At 46.2% G+C, this 24,761-nt stretch overlaps 1 protein-coding gene across 1 annotated transcript; it reads right to left on the reverse strand.

The window, feature by feature from the left end:
* Positions 1 to 678: 678 nt before the first annotated feature.
* On the reverse strand, positions 679 to 11,018 carry YPEL5 (yippee like 5). The gene is made up of 4 exons (XM_056126456.1): positions 11,001 to 11,018; positions 8,591 to 8,664; positions 2,430 to 2,595; positions 679 to 1,617 (listed from the first exon to the last, which is right to left on the reverse strand). The coding sequence occupies exons 3-4, from the start codon at positions 2,568 to 2,570 to the stop codon at positions 1,393 to 1,395; spliced, it is 366 nt and encodes a 121-aa protein (XP_055982431.1). The 5' UTR covers positions 2,571 to 2,595; positions 8,591 to 8,664; positions 11,001 to 11,018; the 3' UTR covers positions 679 to 1,392.
* Positions 11,019 to 24,761: the final 13,743 nt, after the last annotated feature.

Genomic DNA, 24,761 nt, shown 5'->3' on the forward strand with positions numbered 1-24,761 from the left:
GCTCTCAATGACAAGATTTTTACGAACTGAGTCCAATTTTCTTTTGAAACAGAGACCTAGAAATTGGAGCACTCAAACATCCATTTATTCAAGTAATTAGCCAAATTTACTCTCATTATTTTCCCTACCAGAAACAAATACTAGAGTGTCTAGAAATAAGAAACAATTTACATTTTAATACCTCATAATGTGGTAAATTGGGGGGCTGAAATAACACCCTGAGTCAAATGGGGTCCCTTTCCACTCGAAGGGACCAAGTACAGTTTCAAATGACAGCTGAACCTCGCAGGAAGAGCTGAGAACATAATGCTCACGAGACCCGATCCCTCGAGGAAGCTCCGAGGCGCTACAGACTTGGCACACAATGCAATACGGGGAGGAAAACACCCGAAACTTTTGCTTTGTAGAACGGTATTTGTAGACAGGTCGCTTCCTTTCTCCCTGCTCTGAAAACAAACGCAGATGAAACGCTTTCTGCATGAATGCACGTTCACGTTATGTTAAACTAGCTCCTCGATGCAACACTGAGGGTTTAAACGGTATGCTTTTAAACAAAGAAATATCTTACACAGTCGATTTAGCTTACGGGATGAAAAGAAACACTCGTACGAAAACCACATCTCAAATACGCTGCTCTCCTAAGAGGTGATTTTCAAAAGCAACACAGGACCAAACACATCCGACTATTACTTTATTTATATTACTATGCTTAAGTTACATGGAAAAGACAACCAAGCAGTTCTGCCCCACCTCAGGAAGAGTTTCCAATCAACACCAAGTACGCGGTGACAAGTGACTAGGAATGGTGACATCTTTGGGTCAAGATTGACAAGAAGAATGGGCTCCGGTGCTGCGGTTCTTCTCCCACAAGAATATGGCACAAGGGCCAGCACAAGCCACACTAACACTGAACCTTTAGCGCTCGTCGCAAATTCGGACCTCGCCTCTGAGACTAGCAAATCAAGTGGACAACTGGGGTTTCAAACACATTTTCAAATGAAGCCCGAGTACGATTAAAAACCATGCTCTTCACACCTTTTCCTTTCCAAATTGACATAAAACACACTTTTTCACACGAAGGCCCAGATCTTTCTCCTTACTTAGCCCGCCGTCTAGCTGCCAATACACTATTCTGCCTCGAGATGTAAACACGGGGGGGAAATTAACGGCATCTGCATAATATTCTCTCTACACACTGCTGTTGGATGGAAAATAGAAAACTTGAAAAAAAAAAAGAAGAAAGGAAAGAAGGAAGGTTCCATCTTAGATTCTCACAACTTCTTGTTCCGCAGTTCATGAATCCGACTCTGATGCTAAGGTGACAGTGTATGTAAGTAGATTTTTGTTTCAGTGAAGGAGACCTGGGAAAAGATGCAGTTCTCTGTTTTTTCTTCAAGAGTTATCGGACGGTACATGCTCCTCAAAGCCCTCGCTCTCTCGAACCAGAGCCCGTTCCAGGATCACGCGGCCCTCTTTGTAACGCTGGCTGTCTTCCGTGGCAAACTCATAGATCCATCCCAGTTTGCTATTGCAGTTTTTGCAGCTCACGTCTCGAACCATGTGGCGGCCGGTGAGCATGACCCGGTCTTGAACTTCACTGTACTGCAGGTTCACTACCTGAGGAACACGTGAAAACAAAATTGCAATGGCAGGTAAATGGTCTGCCAAAAAAAGCTCGGAGTATTTTGTTTGCGACAGCAGCAGCAACTTCAGAAAAGCAAATAGCAGGTGGTTAGTCAACCTACAATCTGTCTCCAAGAGCTATTTCCAGAAGTTGCTGGGCCAGGTAAACCTCTGAACATTATTATACTGCATCAGCCACGGAATGCTACCAGGCCCGGTGGAACGAGTCCAAGCCACACCATCTAGACCTGTGACATCCAACCTTTTGATACCAGTGCACGGGCACTGATGTGCGGACCAGTGGCTGAAAACCACCCACCTATCAATTCTAGCTGTTTCTGTGTTGCAGAGAAGTTCCTGACTTTTGAACCCATGTAATCAAATCACAATCAAAGGAATGCAGAACATGAATTAGGGCAAGTTCATCAGATATTCCTTACTCACTTGCACTGTCAAACTATCTTCCTGTAAGCATAAATCAGTAACAGAGGAATGGGGGTCTGCAGCTTCACTGTCCATAGTCTATACCCAAGTCACTACCAAACTCTTTCATGCAGTATTTTCATTCAGAAACAAGGGGCAATTCTTAACAGTCTCTGAACATCCTGAGTTAAAAAAATAAATAAAATCACATTCTAGCACGCTTTTCCGAGGTCCCAACAAAGACAGGCTTGTGGAGCCTCATTTCTACAGATTTCCGTTCTCATGCTGGTTCTGGCTGGTAACCCAAGCTCCGACGGGTACTGCTGTCGAATATAACTGAACCAACACGGCCCCGGGGAAACGAAAAGGGTTTTCCCACCAACCTTGTTAAAAAGAAATGCTCGGCCAGTGGCACCGGTAAACCGAGTGGAGATGAGCTCTGAGCGGTTGGTCAGGATCGTGTCACAGTTTGCACAAGAAAACAGACGAGTGCCACCAATGTGATCAAGGAAAATTCTCCCCATGGTTATAACTGAAGTTCCAAAAAACCTAGAAGCAAACAGGAAAGGTGAAGATGTTAATTGTAATAAAAAGAAAAAAAAGAAACTCCTTCTCTGTAAGTGCGAGCACCCTGCCAGCCAGTGGCTGTTACAGAGAGCTGTTTATATGCACGTGACCTCTGCTTTGGAGAACTCGCTGTGTGAACTAGCTGACTCTGAACAAAAGGATCCAAAGTTCACCACTGAACAAATAAAGAGGCAGATCCAAACGAAGAACGTATTAGAAGCGATGAGCCAAGGAAGCAAACACGGTTAGGTAACGCCAGGGATCATAGTGCTTCTCGCCTGGCTGGTCTGACAAAAATGAGTGGACTATCAGAACAATGAAAAGGACGGGCAGAAAGGCAGATGTGAGCGAAAGGGGTTAGTGTGGAAGGGGCACATTCCGAGTACATGTGATCTGAGAAGAGACTCGGGGGGTCTGGGAGGGGTGATTAATAGTAGGAAAGAGGCCAACAGGAAAAAAGAATTAAAAGAGAGGGTTGTCTAGTTTGGGCAACTGGGGTGAGCGATCTCTGGTTAGTGGGCGCTCGTGGAGGCACGGCACGCAGTCTGTCTGAAGTCTCTAGCACAGTAGGTGCTTTAGTCGGTTCCCCACTGTTGCAGTAACTCTGCAGGGTTAGCCTGCGCCATTTCACGGGTCATCCAAGGTTATTACGTGGTTGAAGGTTAGGGCTTCAAGTACGGAGTATCGTGACAGGAGTGCAATTCACCCAATTCCAAACCAAAACTGGTACGCTGCCCTCTACTGCATTCAAATGACCTAGGCCCGAGTGAGGAAAGGAACAGGAACAACAGAAAAAAAATAGCAGAGAAAGATGCAACGTTATTATATAACTTATACTTCAGCTCTTACTGAACACAGCAGTGCAAAATCAGTGGGGGAAAACCCTTTGAATACAACTTCCGACACAAAGATAATCACGTATTATATGCAACTCTTTAAATTCACTGCCATTACTGCTCTTAAACAGTATTCTTCAGAGACCTAGATATAATCGTGAGCACACTATAACTTCCATTTAGAGAATGATTTATTCCTTCGTGTTGTTGTAAATAGCTGTTTTAAATATTTAGCATTACGTGTTTTTAAAATGATGTGCAAAAGTGATACAGTTGCCAATATGGGAACAAACAAACAAGCGTAGAATCTGTCTGTAATCACTGGGGTGGGGGGAAGGCAGAGACATGGCTAAGGCGTTTGTCTTGCAAGCAGCGGAGCTTGGGCTGCTCTCTGGCACTGCGTATGGTCCCGTCGTCCCTGAGCCAGGAGTAAGCCCAGAGCACTGGTGGGTATGGCCCACGAATCAAAAACAAAAGAACTTACTCCCAAGTATTTACTCCCATTCCATGGCATACGGAGGAGAAAATTCTATTCCTTCTTTTAGCAAAGTGACTTTCTTCAGCCATTCTAAGTACTAATGCGCAAGAAATATAATGATAATAAATACCAGTGTGACTATCATTAAACATATATAAGTTTAAAAAAAATTGACGAATGGTGACTATAATTACCATTTCCAAACATTTGAAAGGAAAACTAGTGCATTAATGAGAGAGACAACGAATACATTCTGGATAAAAGCACCAGTTAATTTACGCTACTTCCTGATTCCTTTTCTGAAAAATAACACAATGGGTAATATACTATTGTTTCAGCCTTTGCTGATTTTTCAAAAAATTTTTTTGGTTTGCTATTTGGGTTCTTCCTCTTCGGTGTTCAGGGACTGTGAGGTACCAAGGATTCCAACACGCAAAGCATGGATTTTGAACCATGTCCCTGGCCCTCCAAATTGATAACACAATTTGTTACAATGAGCTCAAGGACTACCAATTTGAGGTCTGTAGGTTGAATTTATTTGGTAGCTTAAGGGCAGAGCAAGGCACAAACAATCCTTTCCTCACAAAATCCATGTGGCAGCACCCTCACCATCTTTACTCTTACTAAGCACCAGTGAAGCACTGAGCCTTCTTGAAAGGCCTGTACTGGGGCTTCTTCACCAGGGCGAGCCAAGGACGTGAGGACGGGGTAAGCGACTGCTGTCCGCTGGTACCTGCATCTCCCCCTCGAGGGCACTGCATTTGCTCAGGCTCTTCCACTGCACACATCAGCCTCACCTGGTCCACTTGCGGGAACAGGAGTTACTGACTTCTGGTATACATAAGCATTCTGGATGCGTATTTGGACAGCATTCAACCACCATTAAGAAGGTTCTTATAAAACCTGTCAGCAAGGTTCTAGTCTCAGCTCTTCTGACAGCCCTCAGCCCACACCTGTGCATCCATTAAGCTTCAAGCTGGGCGTTGGGCACTCTCCAAAGCCACGTTTCCTCCGGACTTTCAAATAAATATTAGTACTGTAAGTTATTTCATCTATAATGCAGGGGTAACTAGAGATGTCTCTGGACTGACGCTAGCAGTTAAAATGTAGAAAATGTACCAGATTTAAAAATGAGCTCTCCCTATATTTTCTGCCTACATCATTCTATCTTTGGATCGAAATTACAATGCAGCTGTGAATATCTGCTACTGGAAATAGGCGCTCTGTATTCTTATACTGGGTAAAAAGATTTTAGCGTGCTTTTGTTTCCGTGCTTTAGAGTCAGTTTATTTTTCACTTTTCCCCCAGTATTTTTACTGGATTCATTATGATTCATTACCAAGACCAAAAATGTCTCCGCATAATAACTATTCCTAGTTGTGGCTGCCACTCTGTGTGTATAATATATAAATATATTATATAAGTACATGTATTATATATAACACATACATATATTTATCTGTACAAGTGTAAAGGTAGTTCTTCTTTACGAAGCATTAAGTTAGAATGCAGCAGAAGAAAGCAAAGCTATCCAAAAGTCTTTAAGAAGGAGAAAACCCTCTTCAGGAATAGAAACGCGAACCAGTACTGACTTAGATTGATTATCCAGTATCTTAAGAGGCTGGTGTCAGATTCCACTTTCTTATTTCAAGGGGAAAATACCAAGCCAAGACATAAGTATCAATCAGGCTTCTCTGAATCTCGATGATATACTACAGCTCTGCCGTATACCAGATCCGCAGTGCCCACATTGTGTGGAACGTGACACGTGGTTAGTACTTCAGTGTGATGTATATCTTAACATTTTCTACATAGGTATTCTTTCTAAGTAGACATTTAATACCCAACTTCCAAATAACGGCCAAAGGCCACGCAATTCTCTGAGACTGGCTAATCCAAAATGGAACCGAAATCTGTTTTTCTTCTCCCTCAGTTCACTGCAGTGACCCGAGCACTGCCAGACCGGGTCTTTCTCCTTCCGACTTAGGCACACAAGTCTCCGTGCTGATCCTTTGCCTTTCCCCAGCTTGGTTGGGGGCAAGTCTCGTCACTCTCTCAAGCCCAGGCAGCTTCTCCAATCGGGACTTTTATAAAACACACTTTTCAAAAGCTGAGCGACTCTCTTCTGCCATGCTGAAACGACCCTTGCTCTGCCTCTTTATCCCCCCCCCCCACCAACCCTACATCTTTTTAATGTCTCCACAGTTTCGTCTTTCCTAGAATTATTATGTAGCTGGAATCATACACGCTGTAGCTTTTTTTTTTTCAGATTGATTTCTTTCACTTAGTAACAGAATGTTAGGTTTTTCAGTGCCTTCTCAGGGCTTGATAGGTTATCACTGACCCCCAGCAGTGCTCAGACGCTATTCCTGGTTCTCTACTCAGGAAAGATCCCTGACAGTGTTCGAGGTACCAGGTGTGAGCCCTGGGATGCAAGGCAAGCATCGTAAACCCGATCTCTCCAGTCTCTCACTCATTTCTTCTTAGCACTGAGCATTCCATCATCTGGATGTGAGTTTATCCAGTCACCTATTGAAGAGCACGGGGGGTTGCTTCCAAGCTAGGCAACTGCTGTAAGCACCCACCCACCACAGGGTGTCTTGTGTGTTCATAAAATTTCCACTCCTCTGGGTAACTAGCAAGGAGTGCTTGGTTAAGAATACATTTACTTGGACTATAAAAGTCTTTTGCGTATTTTGGGTATTAGTCCTGTATCATATATATCTTCTGCAAATATTTCTTCCAGTCTCTAGCTTACCTTTTCGAACCTAGATACTGCTTCTCACAACTTGATTTTTGTTTGGGGCTACTCCCAGTCGTGCTCGGTGACTACCCCACGTTCAGTGCTTACGTTTCCCTCTGGGAAGTGCTGGAGATCATACCTGGGCCTCCCACAATCTTTCACTCCAACTCTCTAAGCTCCCTCTTTGGCCTGCTACGGTGATTTGGAAGAAGTCTAATGTATCAATTATTTCCTTTATGGATCAAGGCTTTGATGTAGTATTCAAATTTACTGGCTTACCCGAGATCTTCTAAACTTATCGTTTACACTGAAGTCTGTGATTCATTTGTGAATGAACGATTGTCTGTGTCTACACGCACTCGCTCAAGTTGTTTCCTAACTACTAGCGGAAAAGACTGTCTTTACTCCCCTGTATTACCTTCGTCCCTTCATCAAAGATGAAATAACTCTATGCTGATCTATAACCGGGCATCTCTATTCTGTCTCACTGATCTGCCTATTCTTTCACCGGTATCATACTGTCTTGATCACTGCTGCTTTATAATAAATAAGTCCTGAAGTGAGAGGGCGCCAAGTCCCAACTCTGCTCTCTTCACTACGATACTGGCTCATCTTCTGGAACTTCTGCCTTCTGTAAGAACTTTGGAATCCGTTGACATTCACAAAGTGACTTCATGGGATTTTGACTGGGATGTTCTGACTATATAGCAAGTTGAGAAGCACCGACATCTTGACAATATAGCTCATCTAAGAACAAGAACTCTCCTCTCTACTTATTTAAATTCTTGCTATTACAGATTTTCCTCATACACATCTCGAACACAATGGTAGCAATTTCACTGGGAAGGGTGCTAATGCTACTGTGCTTTTATTTAAGATTTCATTTTTTCATTACTGGTACTGGGCTAGGTGTGCCTGACTATAAACACGTAGACATACATGAAATATGGCATCATGTTCATTTGTCTGACTTACTGATAACTACTTTTCCTTAATGCATGGGGTAAGCAAACTAAGCCCTCTGGGGGGAAATTCAGTTCACCACCTGTTCTTTATGGCCTCCAGCTAAGAACAGTTTTTATGGTTTTAAGACCATTTTAAATTTGAGGAAGAGGAAATCACCTGGAAACTATAAAAAATTCTGGTTTTAATACATACAAATAAAGTCTTACTGGGATAGAGACACAACCATTTGTTCACACTTAGTCCCAACAAGATAGCAGAGTTGAAATACTTTTCCTGAAAACTTAGTGGCTTATAGAGTTCGAGATTCTTGCTCTGACCTCACGGGAGTATTTGATAAAAATCAACTTATTTCCATTCACCTTGTCTTTACGGGATTTTTTTCCTAAACTAAATCCTTAGTTTCATGTAATGATCTCATCATGCTAAATGTCAACGACGGAGAGATTACAAACAGAAAGATCAATCTCAGCTGCTGCTGCCTTCTCTCCCCGCCCCACGGAGACCAGATACTCGAACCCGAATTAGACTGAGGCGATTCAAATCTCAGCTCTGCCTCTTAAAAGTTAGCTGTGCTGACTTTGGGCAAGACAGTCTCTGCTTCCTCACCTGTAGAACGCATTAACCATGTCCGAGTTGTGAAAACTAAAAGGAAACCACACAGTCGGAGAACAGAGCCTGGCAGATGGTAAGTGCTAAATAAAGGCAAATCTAGTAAAACCAGATTCTCTTCTTCAGCCTTCTCCAGCCCAACCTCCTCCACCTATCACCGATGAAGCACGTCTCTGAAAGGGCAGAAAGCAAACAATTCCCAATGGCTTCACCTCTTGTTCCTATTACCGAGAAGCTAAGGGACCAGGTGATAAGACTTTGCAAGCAGGAGAAAAGTCAGAAACCTACTGAAGCATCTCAAATTCTTAAGTGTTCACAGTTCTAGCGCTAAAAATAGCCACTTACCTTCTCTGTAATTAGTAAGCCTGTATAGATTCAACACTGCCGCGTGGAATTCACCCAAGGAACTCTGCGCAGTCCTGAAAAATACCAGGGAGGGGGGAAGAATAGTAGGCAACGATTTGATTTGTACGGACTCAGAAGGGAAAACGCCTAGTTCGCCAAAAGACTGGACTTTTTTTTTTTTTTTCATTTGTTTTGGGGCCATAAGCAGCTGTGTTTGAGATTTACTGCTGAGGATTTACTGCGGGACTCTATGTGGTGCCTGGAACCACTTGTCAAACCTGGGTCAGTCCCCTGCAAAGCAGACCCCCTACTGGTGAACTATCTCCCCAGCCCAACAGCAGACCTTTTCAAGAGAATCAGTCCCCCAGGACAGTCCTCCCACTATCCTAGGCGAGAGGGCAGGGAAGGCAAGGGGCTCTCCACTGCTGGAGGTGGGAAAAAAAAAAAGCTGCCAGACTCTCCCAGAGGGAACTTCAGGTGCCACAGCTTCAGGCATGCCCCTTCAAGGGAATCTTGTTTCTGCAGTCCGTTAAGTAACCACCCCCACCCAAAGCACTGAACTTTCTCAGTATTGGTTAATCACTGTGAGTAACATTCTATAATACTGCCGCTCTGTCCGTCAAGATCTATTTACTCAATCCTGCGTAAATTTATTGAAACCCTACAAAGGAAAATTAGCTGAGTCTGATGAGCAAACCCAATTTTCCAATTTTTGTAAACAATATTCACCAAGTCCAGGCTGCAGGCACACAGAGAGGCACAGCTCACAGCTTTCCTTTTGTTAAATTCGCTTTCAATAGCAGCCTATTTACTCTGGTGTGTCAAAGGATGCCCTGGTGGAGAATCTTGTCTTCACATGACAGTGACTTTGATGTTTCCTCTTCTGTCCTCACAAATAATGTCCTTGTTGTTGTCCAATGTTTTTCAAGCTTACTAAATCTCCATAATTACTAAGGGGAGGGGGGGAGGAGAGCCAAAGAGGTAGCTCTGTACTAGAGAACAGCTGCCTTGTAACTGTGAAACACGGGGTTCAATCCCCACCAAGGCCCAATGCCTAACCCAACTGTGGTTTACCACCCAAGAACGTAATTTTAATACCATCAGTTTAGAATCGCCTGATTAATAAAACTAGCAAAGCAATTTGTGAAACCCTTTTTTTTTCCTCTTGCGAACAGCCTTCCTGTTCTGCCCTATTTCTGCCCATAAAAACCTTTCGTCTTGTTCAGTAATTCATTACCCTGATCCATTTATCTGTGAATCCCTTAACAAAGCCAATCCGCTCGCCAAATTGACAGGGCCAAGTTTTATTAATAGTCATCACTAAAAAATCAGCCTTGTCATGTCACTTGATGAGTCAGCGAAACAATCTGCTGGGTAATCTCCCCCAAACACCTCTGGCAAAGCAAACTAGAGATGTTTGTTGCGGTGTGCTCGTATGCATCAAAAACACCTGTCACTGGATGGACTGGGGTTATCATTAAACTGTCTGGTTTCCTGACTCAGGCGGGGGAGGGGGGGCGGGGTCAAGCACTCTGTTCCTGCCACAGCGCAGGCTTGGGTCACGTCTTACCCGGATATTACCACACCAGACTACCAAGAAAGAGAATCCTGGTCTAGATAGCCTGCAGGGATGGCTCTGTAACATCTAATGTGACATTCTGGCACAAAACGTCAGCACTGTCTTCACATCTCAAGACTATATTTAGGGCTAGCTTCGTGTGTCACAGACTTTTCTTGGGAGGGTAGTATAAATTCTTTACATCCTCCTTGTGGATTTAATTTCAAGTATTGTCTTTTTTTTTTTTTTTTTGCGCTTCTAAATCTATACGGCTTCTCTTGTTGAAGTAGAGCCAAAGAAAAAGAGGACAGAAAGTCTTGGGGAAAGTTTGCTCTACTCCAACCATGTATAATCTGGAGAAACCACATGATTTCCCTATATCACCGTCATCCTGTTGTTCATCGATTTCCTCGAGCAGGCACCAATCTTAAAAAAAATTTAAAAAAAGTTTCTGGGCCAGAAGAGATAGTAGAACAAACTGAGTTCTTGCCCTGGGTCCAAGCAGTCCTGGATTTTATTCCCTGGCATCACATCTGGTCCCCCCGAGCACTGCAGGGTGTGATTCTTCTAGTACAGAACCAGGAGTGAGCCCTGGGCATTGCCTGGTGTGGTCCCCCAAATCCAAAAAACAAACCAAAAAAAGTTGCTAAAATTCAATTCATTGAGCCCCCCCCACCCCCATATGAAGTTAAATAACTTACTGCTCCGTTTTTCGTCATATTCTTTTCCTACGGATAAGATATTCGCTACAGATAAACTTTAAGTGGACCAGCAGGCCAGAACTGGACACGGGGCTGCTTAAGGGTATGACAAAGGTGGACATCTGCCCTCCCCAAGGCGTGTACAGTCTACCTGACATTCCAGCACCCAGCCCAGAGAGATCCTGGGACTCTGGAAGATGCTCAGGGAGTGAGATTCCTCTCTCTGTATGGGTCCCGGCCTCTCTTGCCTCCTGGGCTTGGGTCCAATAGATTGCAACGTTAAACCTCTTCTCTCTGAGCCTGATCACCGATGGCACCCCGGTCCAGGACGCTTCCTACTCCACTCTTGCCCAGTGTTCTCCCTGCGCCCCAGTTTTGGGCTGGGAACACTCATTCCTTGTCATGTATCTCACTCCAGCACAGTCATGCAAATTTCACTGGTCTCCGACTTGTTTCGCAATCACAAGTCTCTAGAGAAAAGATCATGATTAGTTCTCGCTGCTTTCCTTCGTCTCTAATCCAGGCCGGGGAAGCGATAACCTCTCGGGCAAAGAATCCCCGAAAACCCCCCCTGGGCACCTGGCACAAAGATGCGCCCTGGAAATCCTTCCAAGGCTGTCAGTCGGCTGCAATGCGGTTTGCACTGGGTTGTGCAAAAGTTGCCTCATCTGTCCCCCCCCCCCCCTCACTGCACCAGCACAACACGTTTCCCTCCACTCCCCCCACCAAAAAAAAAAAAAAAAAAGAAAACAACCCAAAACACAAAACAAAACACGGGGTTTTCCTGCCGTTACTTTCAGGTTTTCCAGCGGGCAAGAAAACCCGGATTGAAAAAAAAAAAAATCCAAAGGGGGAAGAAATAAAAAACAAATCCTCCGATGACCAGCCCAGGTCGGTAGACAGAAGGAAAAAAATAATAATTAAAAAAATTAAAAAAAATAAATAAATGAGCTCCCTCCCGCCTCCCCCGCCCAACCTATTCCCTCCCCGCGCCCCCCGCCAGGAGGCCGCTCTCCCTGGCACGGGGCTGATTACTAAACACGCGCCCCGAGCGGCCCGATCTCGGCCGCCCGCGGGTCCTACTCACCTGCCCGGGGGTGCCGCAAAGGGGGCGCGTGCGGGTGCAGCGGGTGCAGCGGCCGCGCGAGCCCCCGGCCCTCCCTCCTCCCTCCTCCCTGCCCGCCCGGGCCGGCCCAGCTGACGGCGCCCACGTGACGGCGCGGGCCAATGGGAGGCGGCGGGCGGCGGCGGGGCCCCCTCGGGCACAACAAACAGGCCGGAAACAGCTGAGCGCGCGGCCCGCGGCGCCCCAACAGTCGCGCCACGCCCTCCGCCGCCGGGACCCGGGGGGGGGGAGGGTGGTCGGCGGGGGAGGGGGCGAGCGGGGGCGGCGGCGACCCCCGGGCCGGGCTGCGGGCCTCACAAAGAGCACAGCCGCCCGGCCCGTCAGTCTGACGCGGCCCCGGCCGGGCCCGCCCTGAGGCTCGGGGCCGGCGGCGGGCGGGGGACCCCCAGCCCCGGGAGCGCGAGCGGGACGCGGCACTTCCTGCTGCTGCTGCTGCTGCTGCTGCTGCGACCTCGCCCCCCGCCCCGCCGCCGCCGCCGCACTCACCCCCGGCGGGACGAAGCCCCTCGGTCGCCCGGCGGCTCGCGAAGCTCCAGGCAGGCCCCGGCCTTAGCCCCGCCTCCCGCCGCTCGGGCCTCGGCGTCGCTCACCCGGCCAGGCCCCGCCCCCCAGCGCCGTCGGCCGTCCCGGTTGGCCCCCGGCGCCCTGCCAGCTCTCAGGCCCCGCCCCCGGCGCCCGAGCCCCGCCCTTCCCGCCGGGACCCGCCCCTTTCGCCGGCGCACCCTCCCCCGCCACCCCCTCCCCCGCCCCCGCTGCCTCTCCTCCGGGCGGCGCGGCCCACCCCGCCCCAGACGCTGCCGCAGAGCCCGAGCTGCGCCTTGGCAACACGCCCCGCCCCGCGACTCGCACAGCCAATCGCACGCGGCCTCGGCTCCCGCGCGGGCCAATGAGGAGCGACTGAGGGCCCGCCCCCCCGGCCTCCTCCCTCCTCCCCCCCACCCGGCTCTCACTCCCCCTCCCCCCCGCGCCCCAGCTGAGCGCGCACAACACAGCGTCCACGTGAGTCACCTTAAAGGAGCCGCGGGCGCCGCCGCGCGTCCTCCGCGTCACCAGGTGGCGGCCCCGGCCCCGCTGGGAGGCCTGCGGGGTGACAGAGGAAAGGGACCGGCCGACGAGCAGCTGCCGCGTCGAGATCACAGCTTTGTCTGGGCGTCCCCCCGCATGCTTCCCGACGCCCCCAGGCCTGGGGTCTCCTTCGCGAAGGAGCGGGGTTTTCAACCATCTACCTCCCTATTTGAATTACAACAGTATTTTATTTTATTTTATTTTGTTTTGCTTTTTGAGTCACACCCGGCGATGCTCAGGGGCTCCTCCTGGCTCATGCACTCAGGAATTGCTCCTGGCGGTGCTCAGGGGACCAGATGGGATGCCGGGAATCGAACCCAGGTCTGCCGGGTACAAGGCAAACGCCCTACCCGCTGTACTATCGTTCCAGCCCCATTATTATTTTTGTTATTATTATTATTATTATTTTTGGCGTTCTGGTGTGTTTCCTCCTGGCAGTGAGCGATTCCCGAGGGGAGGAGACCATGTCCCCCATCTACCTCCCTACTTCAATTACAACAGTATTTTATTTTATTTTTATTTTTTGCTTTTTGGGTCACACCCGGCGATGCTCAGGGGTTCCTCCTGGCTCATGCACTCAGGAATTGCTCCTCGCGGTGCTCAGGGGACCATATGGGATGCTGAGTATTGAACGCGGGTCTGCTGCGTACAAGGCAAATTGCTCTGTCACTACCCGCTGTACTATCGCTACAGCCTTCTTCTTCTTCTTCTTCTTCTTCTTCTTCTTCTTCTTCTTCTTCTTCTTCTTCTTATTATTATTATTATTATTATTATTATTATTATTGGCGTCCTGGTAGAATTTCCCAGGTGATTCCATTAAGGGTCTTGCTTGGCCTGACTCTCAAGGGCAGGCATCCTGCAGGTGGAAAAACAAAGCTGACGCTTGAGGTTAATTGGCACCTTTCAGAGCCTCCTTAGAGGCTGTGGAGGACAGCTCTTGGAACGCACATGGGAGGCCCAGCTGCAAGGTCTCGGAGCACTGCACCCTGGAGCATCAGCAGCAGCAAACCTCTGAGCAGAGGCGCCACCACCACTAGAACCCCCCCCCCCCATCTATCTCTATATTCCACTTGAAAGGAATTGAGGTTTTGGAATCAATTCTTGCGTTGATTAATCAACACCCCCCCCCCCCCCAGCCCCGTCCAATTTTCATTCATTTCAGATAACCCTTAAGGACAAAGGCAAAAGCACTACACATCCGTTGATAGTGGTGTTTCCAAGAGAAAAGGACATTCGGAGTTAAAGTTTTCCGCCTGTTCTGGAGAAATGTTGGTTGACTTTTCAAAAATAACATGGGTGCCTCATAATTCACACAGCCGCCTCTCCTAGCCGAGGCCTTGTCCTGTGCTTAAAATTTCATTGCGTGGCCTTCTTTTCTTCCCCCAAATAACTGTGTCCCGGAGCTCATTGGTGCTCTTCGTCTTCAGCTGGATTTTTTACTGAGCATGTTATGATCATCCTTTTGTGTCAGATGTATCTTTGTCATCTAGAGAAAAATTGTCTTTTCTAGGGGCTGGAGAGATAGCACAGTAGGTAGGGTGTTGGCCGACCTGGGTTAGATTTTTAGCATCCCATATCGTCCCCTGAGCACCACCAGGAGTAATTCCTGAGTGAATGAACCAGGAGTAACCCCTGTGCATCACCGGGTGTGACCCAAAAAGAAAAAATAAATCATCCTTTTTAGGTATTGTTTCCATAGTTTTCCATGATTGGACCATTATTAAACATTTTCCTGCTAATAAAAAGCAGATTAACTTCAATTTCACCCCCCACACCCCCACACAAAACCACTAAAACTAGTTTAACTTATTTTGTATTCAAATACTGTTGTCATCGAAGTAGGGAGGTAGATGGGGGACGAGGGGGACTGGCATTGAATTCTTGGTAAGTAATAAAATCAATATGGGCTATGAAGAAATTGCTCTGTCACTAGCCCTAAAAGGTAAAGGTAAAGGTAAAGGCCCTCCCGTTGATCGTCGATTTGCTCGAGCGGGCCCAGTAACGTCTCCATTGGAGACTTTGTTGTTACTGTGTCTGGCATATCCAATACTCTCGGTAGCTTGCCGGGCTCTCCGAGAGGGGCGGAGGAATCGTACTCGGGTCGGCCATGTTGGCCGCTTGTAAGGCGAGCGCCCTACCCGCTGTGCTATTGCTCCAGCGGTAGGGCATTTGGCTTGCACGCAGCCAACATGCCCGACCCGAGTTCGATTCCTCCGCCCCTCTCGGAGAGCCCGGCAAGCTACCGAGAGTATCTCGCCCGCACGGCAGAGCCTGGCAAGCTCCCCGTGACGTATTCGATACGCCAGACACAGTAACAACAAAGTCTCCAGTGGAGACGTTACTGGGCCCGCTCGAGCAAATCAGTCACTAGCCCTAAAGCTGCTAAAAGCATTATGGTTGGAGCTCTTTTGTGGACACAGAAACTGTTGTCTGATAAAACTCCCATGTCAGCACAGGCCCAGAGAAGGCTGGATCTCCCTCCAGAGAGAAGCTCCAGCAGGAGCAAAGGATTGTGATGAAGTCTTGAAGGTGGACCCCCTAAAGCTCCGATCCCACTCCTTAATGATGCCATAGACACAGACTTTTATCTACGTAGAAAGCCCTTATGGGGGGCAGCTTAAGGGAAAACCTATAGAACCAACTTTGCAAAGGCAGGCAGGGAGGGTACAAAATCTACCTGACATGTACCCTCTCTGCTCTCTTGTTCCTTCCTCATAATCTCTAAATAAAACTGTTATTCACTGTTCCTCTCCTCCTGAAGTTCTTTTCTGGGAGGGAATGGTGATGGGACTGAAAAGTCTGGGTAAGATTTAGGACTGACTCTCCTGTCACCCAAGAGCAATTTCTCACTCCAGCTGGAGTCCAAGGCTTCTTGAGAGATCATCTCTGGTGCTGTGCAGAGCAAGTGGACTTGAGCACAGTGTGATGACTGCCTTATGGAGCTGGTGAGACGTGATGTCTAACCATGCAGGTGCTCATAGCAGACTTTACATCGGTCCTAGATTTCCCAGGTCGGGCCGGGGTGACCCAGGTTAGGCACAGAAGGAAGTGGTAGATTCCTCTCTCCTTCCCCCACGTCACTTAAGTCACCTGCAACAGTCATGAATTCCCACAGGCTCATTGATATTGACAAGCATTTCTAAACATCATCCTTTGAAAGAGGCATGAAACTCACAGAAATTACTTTTACGGCAAGTGAGTGCAGTATACCCTCGGCAGCTTGCCAGGCTTTCCGCGAGGGGCGGAGGAATTGAACCCGGGTCGGCCAGGTCGGGTTCATGCAAGGCAAGCGCCCTAGGTATATAATTCTAGTTGGTTATAATTCTAACTGGTTATTTGTTATTCTTCAGGAACAATGTGACTTAGTAATTTGTTATGCTGAATTTTTGAATAGGAATTCTATGTGTAAATAATCATGTCTATTGCCTTGATTCCTGATTAACTGTCCTTGCGTGTATATCTTTGAGTTTGTGCGTGAATTTTTGTGACAGATTCCTAGAAGTTAATGATTGTAAAGTTGCTTTCTTTAAAACAATAGCTTTGCAATTTTACCAAATACTTTCAGAGTATTTCTTGATAAAAGTATTATTCCCCCTGGTCTGAGTGGTGTATTACAGTATGCCATTTCCAATATTAAGACAAATTTGCCTTTCTTCAATAAAAGCTTTCTGATATCATTTGACATGTGCTTTCTCTGACAGTGCATAAAATCTGAAACAGTACATAATACAGTATACCCAGGTGCTTTTTCCCCTGCTTAAACACCTTTATTTTAAAAAATATTTGCTTACTGATAGCTCCATAAAATACTTCTTCTATTCGAAGCCCTCTAACCCTTTCTACATATTCTTTCTAAAGAAGAGAAATATTTATAATTTGTGCTCATTCATATCTAGTTTTCAAAAAATACAAGATTCAAAATGAAATGTTTCTTATCTCCTTAGTAATTTTACACCACAATGCGATACACTTAATGTTATCAAAATGAGCGTACCAAGACTATTTTCTGAGGAAAATTTCAAATCAAAGCCTTAGAATACCAATTCCCTGAAAGGAAAAGAGATATTAAGAGCCTCCTGTTTCTCTGGAGGTGCTGACTAGACTCTCTGAGGTGTCCTCAGAAAGGTGATTCAGTGTAATCATCACAGACCCTGGACCAGACACTCCAAAGTCCTCTCAGTGCTGGCCTCTCCATGACCCTCTCTTTTGCCATGATTTTGCTTTTCTTTCTTGAGAGGATGCTCACTGAGCACTGCTCATTTAGAGGTCAGATCACTTTTTTCAGTGGGTGCTTTGTTCTCTCTCAGCTCCTGAACTCTAGTTGCTTGTCTAAACTCTCCAGTCCAGTAATCTCCACAAGCTCTGAGCACTTTATCCTCCTCCTCCTTGTCTCAATCCCTGAGGACAGGAAGTAGGTACCTTATAATTTTAGTTTGGGGAAGGCTACTTCTGACTCTGGGTTCAGGGGTCACTCCCAGCAGTGCTCAGGGGACTGTGTAGAACCTGAATCCTAACCCTCACCTTCTGGGGTGGGGGGCATTAAGCTATATTTCCAGTCTTTCATATTTGGAAACTGTTTTAAGACTACTGGAAATGAACAACTTCAGACTTTTTCTATCTTAATATTTCTTCCTACATTACCTATTGGCACTTTCTTCCGTGTTAGAGAAAAGGCAATCTCTCTTTTCCAAAATCTGATGGACACCTGTTCTGAAGAACACTCTGGATCAGAATCCAAGGATCTATCTTCTCAACAGTAGAGGTTCCAGGTTGTCAACCCCTTCAGAACCACAATCTCTTTGACTCAATTGCTGGGTATGTTCTCTCTCTCTCTCTCTCTCTCACTCTCTCTCTCTCTCTCTGTCTTTCTCTCTCTGTCTCTCTGTCTCTCTCTCTCTCTCTCTCTCTCTCTCTTTCTGTCTGTCTTTCTCTCAGCTTTTTGGATCACACCCGGGAATGCTCAGTAGTTACTCCTGGCTCTGCACTCAGGAATTACCCCTAGTGGTGCTCGAGGGACCGTATAGGATGCCCAGGTTCGAAACCAGGTCAGTCACGTGCAAGGCAAATGCCCTGCCCACAGAACTATTCCTCCAGTCCCTACCTTCTCTCCCTCATTTGAACAAGTGTCCTGTTTTCACATCCAGCATTCTAGTTCAGAACCACATAACCTCTGCAATAACATTCCTGTCTTTTCCCTGGCAGCATATTGACATGCTAATCACCCTCACCCTCATCCTGTTGGCTGGGATGTGAATACTGCCTGGACCACCCACATCCAAGAGTCACAAGCAGGGGTGGCATGGCGCTGCTGGATTTGGGTGGACAGCCTATTAGCTATCCTAACCTGAGATTGAGGAGCTGGGTAGCTCTGTTAGGGAAAAATTGATGTGAGACATAAGTAACTATAATTAAAAATTAGCAGCCCACACAAGGAAATATTAGTTACTGTTCCTGAGTGGCAGTCCCTTTCATTCTAGGGAAAAGGTCACTGATTATCAGATTCAGCCAAATCATTTGGGACTGCCCCGATTCAATACAATGTTTGAAAGCTTAACTCAAACATCCCTTCTTCAAACTTCATGCCCTTGCCTTTCACAACATAGTTGCCCCTGCTCGGTGTGGACTCAAGATCTCTCCCACCATGAAGATGTGTGCATGGTAACCTCTAGAGCCTATGAATGTGTTACCCTTCATGTAAAGGGGACTGAACAGGTGGGAGAAAGGGTCTTAAAACAGGAATATGATTCTGTATTATTCAAGCGGGCCCAATGTGACAGTGACCTTCAAGGGGATATAGAATAGTCAACAAACCTATGAAAAGATGCTCATTAAAGTAATCATTAGAGGAAGCTGAACCAAATTCACAGTGAGCACTGACAGCGCACTCTTCAGGTTGGTTGCTGATGCCCTACCGAGGTCATGAGTTACCCCCCATGAGTGGCTCTCCGGCACGGCCATAACACCAGACACACAGAAACCAATCTCGTAATTATCTGGCTCTTTGCAGAAATCCAAAATCGTGGCCGCGTGACATTATATGATTCTCATAACCAGCTATAGAAAACAAAATATTTCACAATGCCTTTTCAGCAATTCTGATTGTTTGGGGGGAAATTCTAAGCAATAATGGTGCATCTTTTTGTCGAAATAATGAATATAATCAAAGTAGAGAAGAGTTAAGTAGAAATCATCTGCCTCACAGGCATTTGGAGGGGTGGGAGGGGGGGGATACTGGGGTTCTTGGTGGTGAAAAATGAGTACTGGTGAAGGGAGAGGTGTTTGATCATTGTATGACCGAGACTTAAACCTGAAAGCTTAGTAACTTTTCCCATAGTGATTCAATAAATAAATATAAAAAGAAAATAAATAAATAAATAAATAAATAAATTAAGATTCAGTTCATACCCAATTCAATCAGCTAATCAGTGGCTGAATAAATAGCAGTACTCCTACAAAAAAAAAATTTGTTGGGGACCAGAATGCAGAGCGCTGGAGCCCCGAGATGGAGAGCTGCCCCTGGGCAGATCGCCTAGAAGAATTTCCCCTGAAGAAAGCACTTTTCCTCTACTTATATTTATGTCCAACTAAACCTATTTTTATGCTTATACTTAAGCTGTTGATATTTATAGTTGACAAACACCCTCAGTTATGTAACAGTCTAATCCAAACTGAAGAATGTTTATTGTTCTAATTTTTTTAAAAACTTTTTTATTGAATCACTGCGAGATAGACCCTCACAAAGTTGTTCATGATTGGATTTCAATCATACAGTGTTCCAACACCCATCCCTCTACCAGTGGACATTTCCCAGCACCAGTGTCCCCAGGTTCTCTCCCCAAACCCCTCACCCCCACCCCCTGCCTGCCTCTATGGCAGGCACTTTTCTTCTCTCTCTCTCTCTCTCTCTCTCTCTCTCTCTCTGCTTTTGGGCATCATGGTTTGCACATGTTTTACCAGTTCTAAGCAATAAATATAGCGAGCTGAGAGCAGCCGTGACTCGCAGTTCAGTCCACAAGGCCGTTAGTTCCTGGTCCCATGTCTTTTCTCTCTTATTTCTGCTTCTTTTCTTCATGTGCCCTGCACCCCTGCTTCAGGCCTGTTTACCTTGGGCTGGTTCCTGGCAAAAACTAACCAGAGATAAGTATTGAAAAAGTTAGCAAGAAACTGCAGGCCCTGTACAGTTGGTGGGAGTGTAAATTCGTACAGCTCTTCTGGAAACCGGTATGATGGTTTCTTAGAAACTATAAAGTAGAACAATGGGATCCCTCAATCAAACAACTTCAGAAAGAATTCCAAGCCCAGTATCACAGATGTGGAAAGCTGTGTTCAGCGGCGCGTTACACCAGCCAAAATGTAGAAGCAACCTAATGGTGCATCAGTGGTGGAACTAGTAAGTGAAACTTAGCAAAACGTTCATGATAATATTAGTCAGTCGTTAAAGTGAAAGAATTTTTGAGATATGTCTGACATGGATGATCCTCCAAGATAGGATGCTAAGTGACATCAACCAAACACAAAAGGACTCCACTTCCGTGAGGTATCCAGAGCAGTCCAAGTCACAGGAATGAAAGATAGAATTGTGGGGGAGAGGGGTTGGGGTGAGGAGTTGTCATTTTATCGTTTCATTTTTTCAAGAGGAAAACATTCTGGAAATTGGTTGTATAACAAGGTGAATGTACTTAATATTGACCTAGAGTCTTAAAATTGGTTAAGATGATAACATTTTGTGATGTTTCTTTTATTTTCTTCTTTTTTGGGGGTATTTCAGCCATACCTGTAGTGTTCAAGAGCCATTCCCAACTGCTCAGGGATCACTCCTGTTGGTGTTTGGGGGACCATATGTGGTGCCAGGGATTTGAATCGGGGTTGGCTGCATAAAGTCAAATCTGTTGCGTGTACACTGTCACATTTTAAACGATCTAGCTAGGAATAACCCCTGTGCCCCCAGCATCTCCGGGGAACCCCCACTAATAAAAATAAATAACAACTAGGATTCCTAACAACAGACCAAATACATGAGCAAAGGGAGGTAAGAGGTCTAAGCAGAGGAATGATCGCGAGTACTGGAGTGATTTGGGTGACACTTCCAAGGCAAGTGGCCTTGGAAGGCAGAGAGGGCAAGGGACAGGGTCTTCTCTGAGGCTCTCTGCCCCCAAATATAGCACATCTCTGCTTACATCTCCATGTTAGCCTCTTAAGTCCTGTTCAGCCTTTTGAGTACTCCCGCCCCCAACCTTAAACTCTTAGAAAAACAGTTGCATTATTGTGAGTCACCAGTTGTGACGGCTGTGACAGGAAACACATGCTTCAGGTTACATTTAGGTTTCTCTAAAGTCTTATTTTATATCAAGTTTCCTTAGGAACTTCTTGGGTCTATTCATAATTAGTTTTACTTTCACTACCATATATAACGATATTCTTCCTCATGAATTTTCCCCTTTAAGTCTGACTCAGCAAATGTTGAGACGAGAGCAGAATCAAAAAATCCTTGTGTGCGTCCAACTTCAGCCACCCTAGAGATTTGTAACATTTTATTTCCTATGTTTGTTTTAAAATAAACAACAGAAACAGTAATAAAAATATCACAAACTTGGGGCTGGAGAGATAGCACAGCGGGTAGGGCGTTTGCCTTGCACGCGGCCAACCCGGGTTTGATTCCCAGCATCCCATATGGTCCCCTGAGCCCTGCCAGGAGTAACTCCTGAGTGCAGAACCAGGAGTAACCCCTGTGCATCGCCAGGTGTGACCCAAAAAGCAAAAAAAAAAAATCACAAACTTTCCCAATAAAACCATTTATCACTAGGGACCGGAGCAATAGTACAATGGACAGGGTGCTTGCCTTGCACGTGGCCGACCGGGGTTCCATCCCTGGCATCCTGTAGGGTCCCCCTAACACTGCCAGTAGTAATTCCTGAGCATAGAGCCACACATACCCTTGAGCATCATTGGATGTGACACCCCAAAAACAAAACAGAAGAAGGTTTACATATCAAAATCTAAGTCTTGGGTTAGGGTAAGTGAGGGTCCTAGGTCCGGGGGGGGGGATAAGTTGGAAAGCAGAATGAATCGGGATGAGAACATGGACTCGAGAGTCATTTAGCTCCTGGTAGACGGCCAGCTTTGCCACCTCCTGCTGTCTGACCATGGGTGACAGCTTCAATTTAATCTTTAAGAGTAGTGACAATCTTCGGGTTATTGAGAGCACTCAATTTGTCAAGTGCGTATTAGTGTCTCTGGCACCTATTAAGGGCTCAATAAAAGCTCCTGTTGTGTTAGTTCTTTGATTATTTCCCTGAGTCCTGTTGATGAAGCTGAGTCCTGAGTGAGCAGGTTTGGCCGGTCTCCTGTGCTGTCCGAATGTTTAGGTCACTGCACAGCTGGTAGGCTGATCTCCCTCAGCCCTCTTGTGTGGTTCAACCTTGAATGGCGAGAGCACTTGAAATGCTGCCAATGGTCTACATGATTTAGATCACAGAGGTGGAAAGTGAGCCATTCAAATTCCTTCTAAACCTGTTCTGTACACAGGAAAGTCAATATTAAAGGTCTCCGGGCTCTAAGATAGAGTTCCGTCAATGAGATAACACACACCCTTCCTGCCCACCGTTAATAATGACAGTCATTTAGGAGGGTACGCCTAAAACATAAACATTTAAAGCATCACCAAGTGCCAAACAGATCTATAGGAATTAATATATCATGATGTCTAAAATACACTTCATGGAAAATGCAAGCTGTAGGATTATCTGCATGGTCTGATTGAATTTTTGTGAAATAATAAGATCATTATATGTATTTATGCACCAGGAATCTGAAATATTCATTTTTCTACTGTCCTAGTTTTCATAACCCTATTTGAAATGCATATGTTTAACACCAGCAATCTGAAACTGATAAAGATAAATTGTATTGCCACGAGCAGTTTTTAAGTTTAGATTATCCTCAAATTTTATTTAGGACTAATATTTTAAAAAATGATCGTGTGGAAAATAGGCATCTTCTGCAACATCACTAGTATCAAGCCATCCTGGTAACTTGTGAGCAGCATAAATCAGCTTGAAACAGCTGAAATTGGAAGTGTGTTGGCCTTCATCATCAAAGAGGGGAAGAGTGAGTGTGTCCGGCCTCAGAAGACAGAGGCAGTCAAGATCTACTGCTGTTTCTCTCCGCATGTTGACTCCTGGAACTTCTTTAGCCAGAAAGGAAAACCTCCTCTCTCCCACAAGTTCCAGGTAGGAATGTCCCAGAGAAATATTCTTATTAGATCAGGGACTGGGCTGGAGCGATAGCACAGTGGGTAGGGCATTTGCTTTGCATGCGGCCAACCATGTTCGATTCCTCCACCCCTCTCGGAGAGTCTGGCAAGCTACAGAGAGTATCCCACCAGCACAGCAGAGCGTGGCAAGTTACCAGTGGTGTATTCGATATGCTAAAAACAATAACAACAAGTCTCACAATGAAGACATTACTGGTGCGTGCTCAAGCAAATCGATGAACAACAGGGCGACGGTGCTACAGTGCTACAGATCAGGGACTGGTCACTTGATAACTTGATTACTTGACTTCCTGTTAATCGTTGATTTGCTCGAGCGGGTGCCAGTAATGTCTCCATTTGTCCCTGTCCCGTGCTAGTGTAGCCCAATGGCGTCTGTTCGTTCTAGGAATGCGAAGAGTCTCAAACCGATCGTTCATGATCTTGATGAAGAAGTCTGACCATCTAGTAAGTGGGCGGCCACGCGGTCTTTTGATGTCCCGTGGAATCCAGTCAGTAACAGCTCTAGTCCAGTGGTTGTCTCTAAATCTCATTACGTGTCCAGCCCATCTGGTTGTTGACAAGGACACCGACGCCTCCGACACCTCTTTTATCGCATGTTCCGAGGAACAATTCTTCTCCAGTGTCAAAAATGGCATGATATGATTGGTGCCTTCTTGCCTCAGTCAGACCAATGATGTCGTACTTGATCTTTCGCGCTTGTACCATCAGGTCCTCAATGGATGCATCCAATGCTAGCGTACGTGCATTGAAAGTACAGACAATCATTTTTGTCTTCCTTAATTTTGGCAGCCTAGTTCGGCCTTGAGATTTTATCAGCCTCCTTTCTCATCCTTCTCAACGCTGCCATATTGGTGACACCTTCAGGGTCAGGGGAATGAGACCCATTGTAAATTACTGGTTTTGGCATATTGAATACACAATGGATAGCTTGTGAGGCTCTGCCGTGCTGATGGAATACCCTCGGTAGCTTGGCAAGCTCTCCGAGAGGGATAGAGGCTTTGGGGGCAGCCTCTAATCTCCCTAAGGGACTGGTCACTGAGGTCAAATGAGTGACTTCTTATGTCTGTCGGTTCCATACTCTCTCAGTATTGTAAGGCTGGCGTTCAGGAACGCAAGCTAGTTTAGTCAGTACATGCTACTCTCACCAGGTCCCATGGACTGTGTGGTTTAGAAATGGACCATTTCCATCAACCTTTCTGAGGGTACATGTCCAGGATCAGGGAAGCACGAGCACAGACAGGTTCTAAAGTCAGTCCTCCACTGTGTTGAAGATGGACCACCTTGTCTCCTGGTAGGTAGATGGGGAGCTAGTTTGCTCATGGACCCTTTATAATAGGACACAAGTCCCACTCCTGAGCACTCCACCCTGTGATCTATGGATCACACCCTGTGTCTAATAGCACATCCAAATGCCCATGGAGATGAGAAATTCCACATATGAATAGGTG

The sequence above is a fragment of the Sorex fumeus genome, unplaced genomic scaffold (assembly GCF_029834395.1).
Source record: "Sorex fumeus unplaced genomic scaffold, SorFum_2.1 ptg000006l, whole genome shotgun sequence".
NCBI classification, from domain to species: Eukaryota; Metazoa; Chordata; class Mammalia; order Eulipotyphla; family Soricidae; genus Sorex; species Sorex fumeus.

Bases quoted from the DNA above. Each gene is read 5' to 3' on its own strand.
- YPEL5 (XM_056126456.1), bottom strand. From the start codon at position 2,570: ATGGGGAGAATTTTCCTTGATCACATTGGTGGCACTCGTCTGTTTTCT. The intron at 1,618-2,429 runs GTTGGTGGGAAA...CGTGTTCCTCAG, and splicing joins GAGCATTTCTTTTTAACAAG to GTAGTGAACCTGCAGTACAG.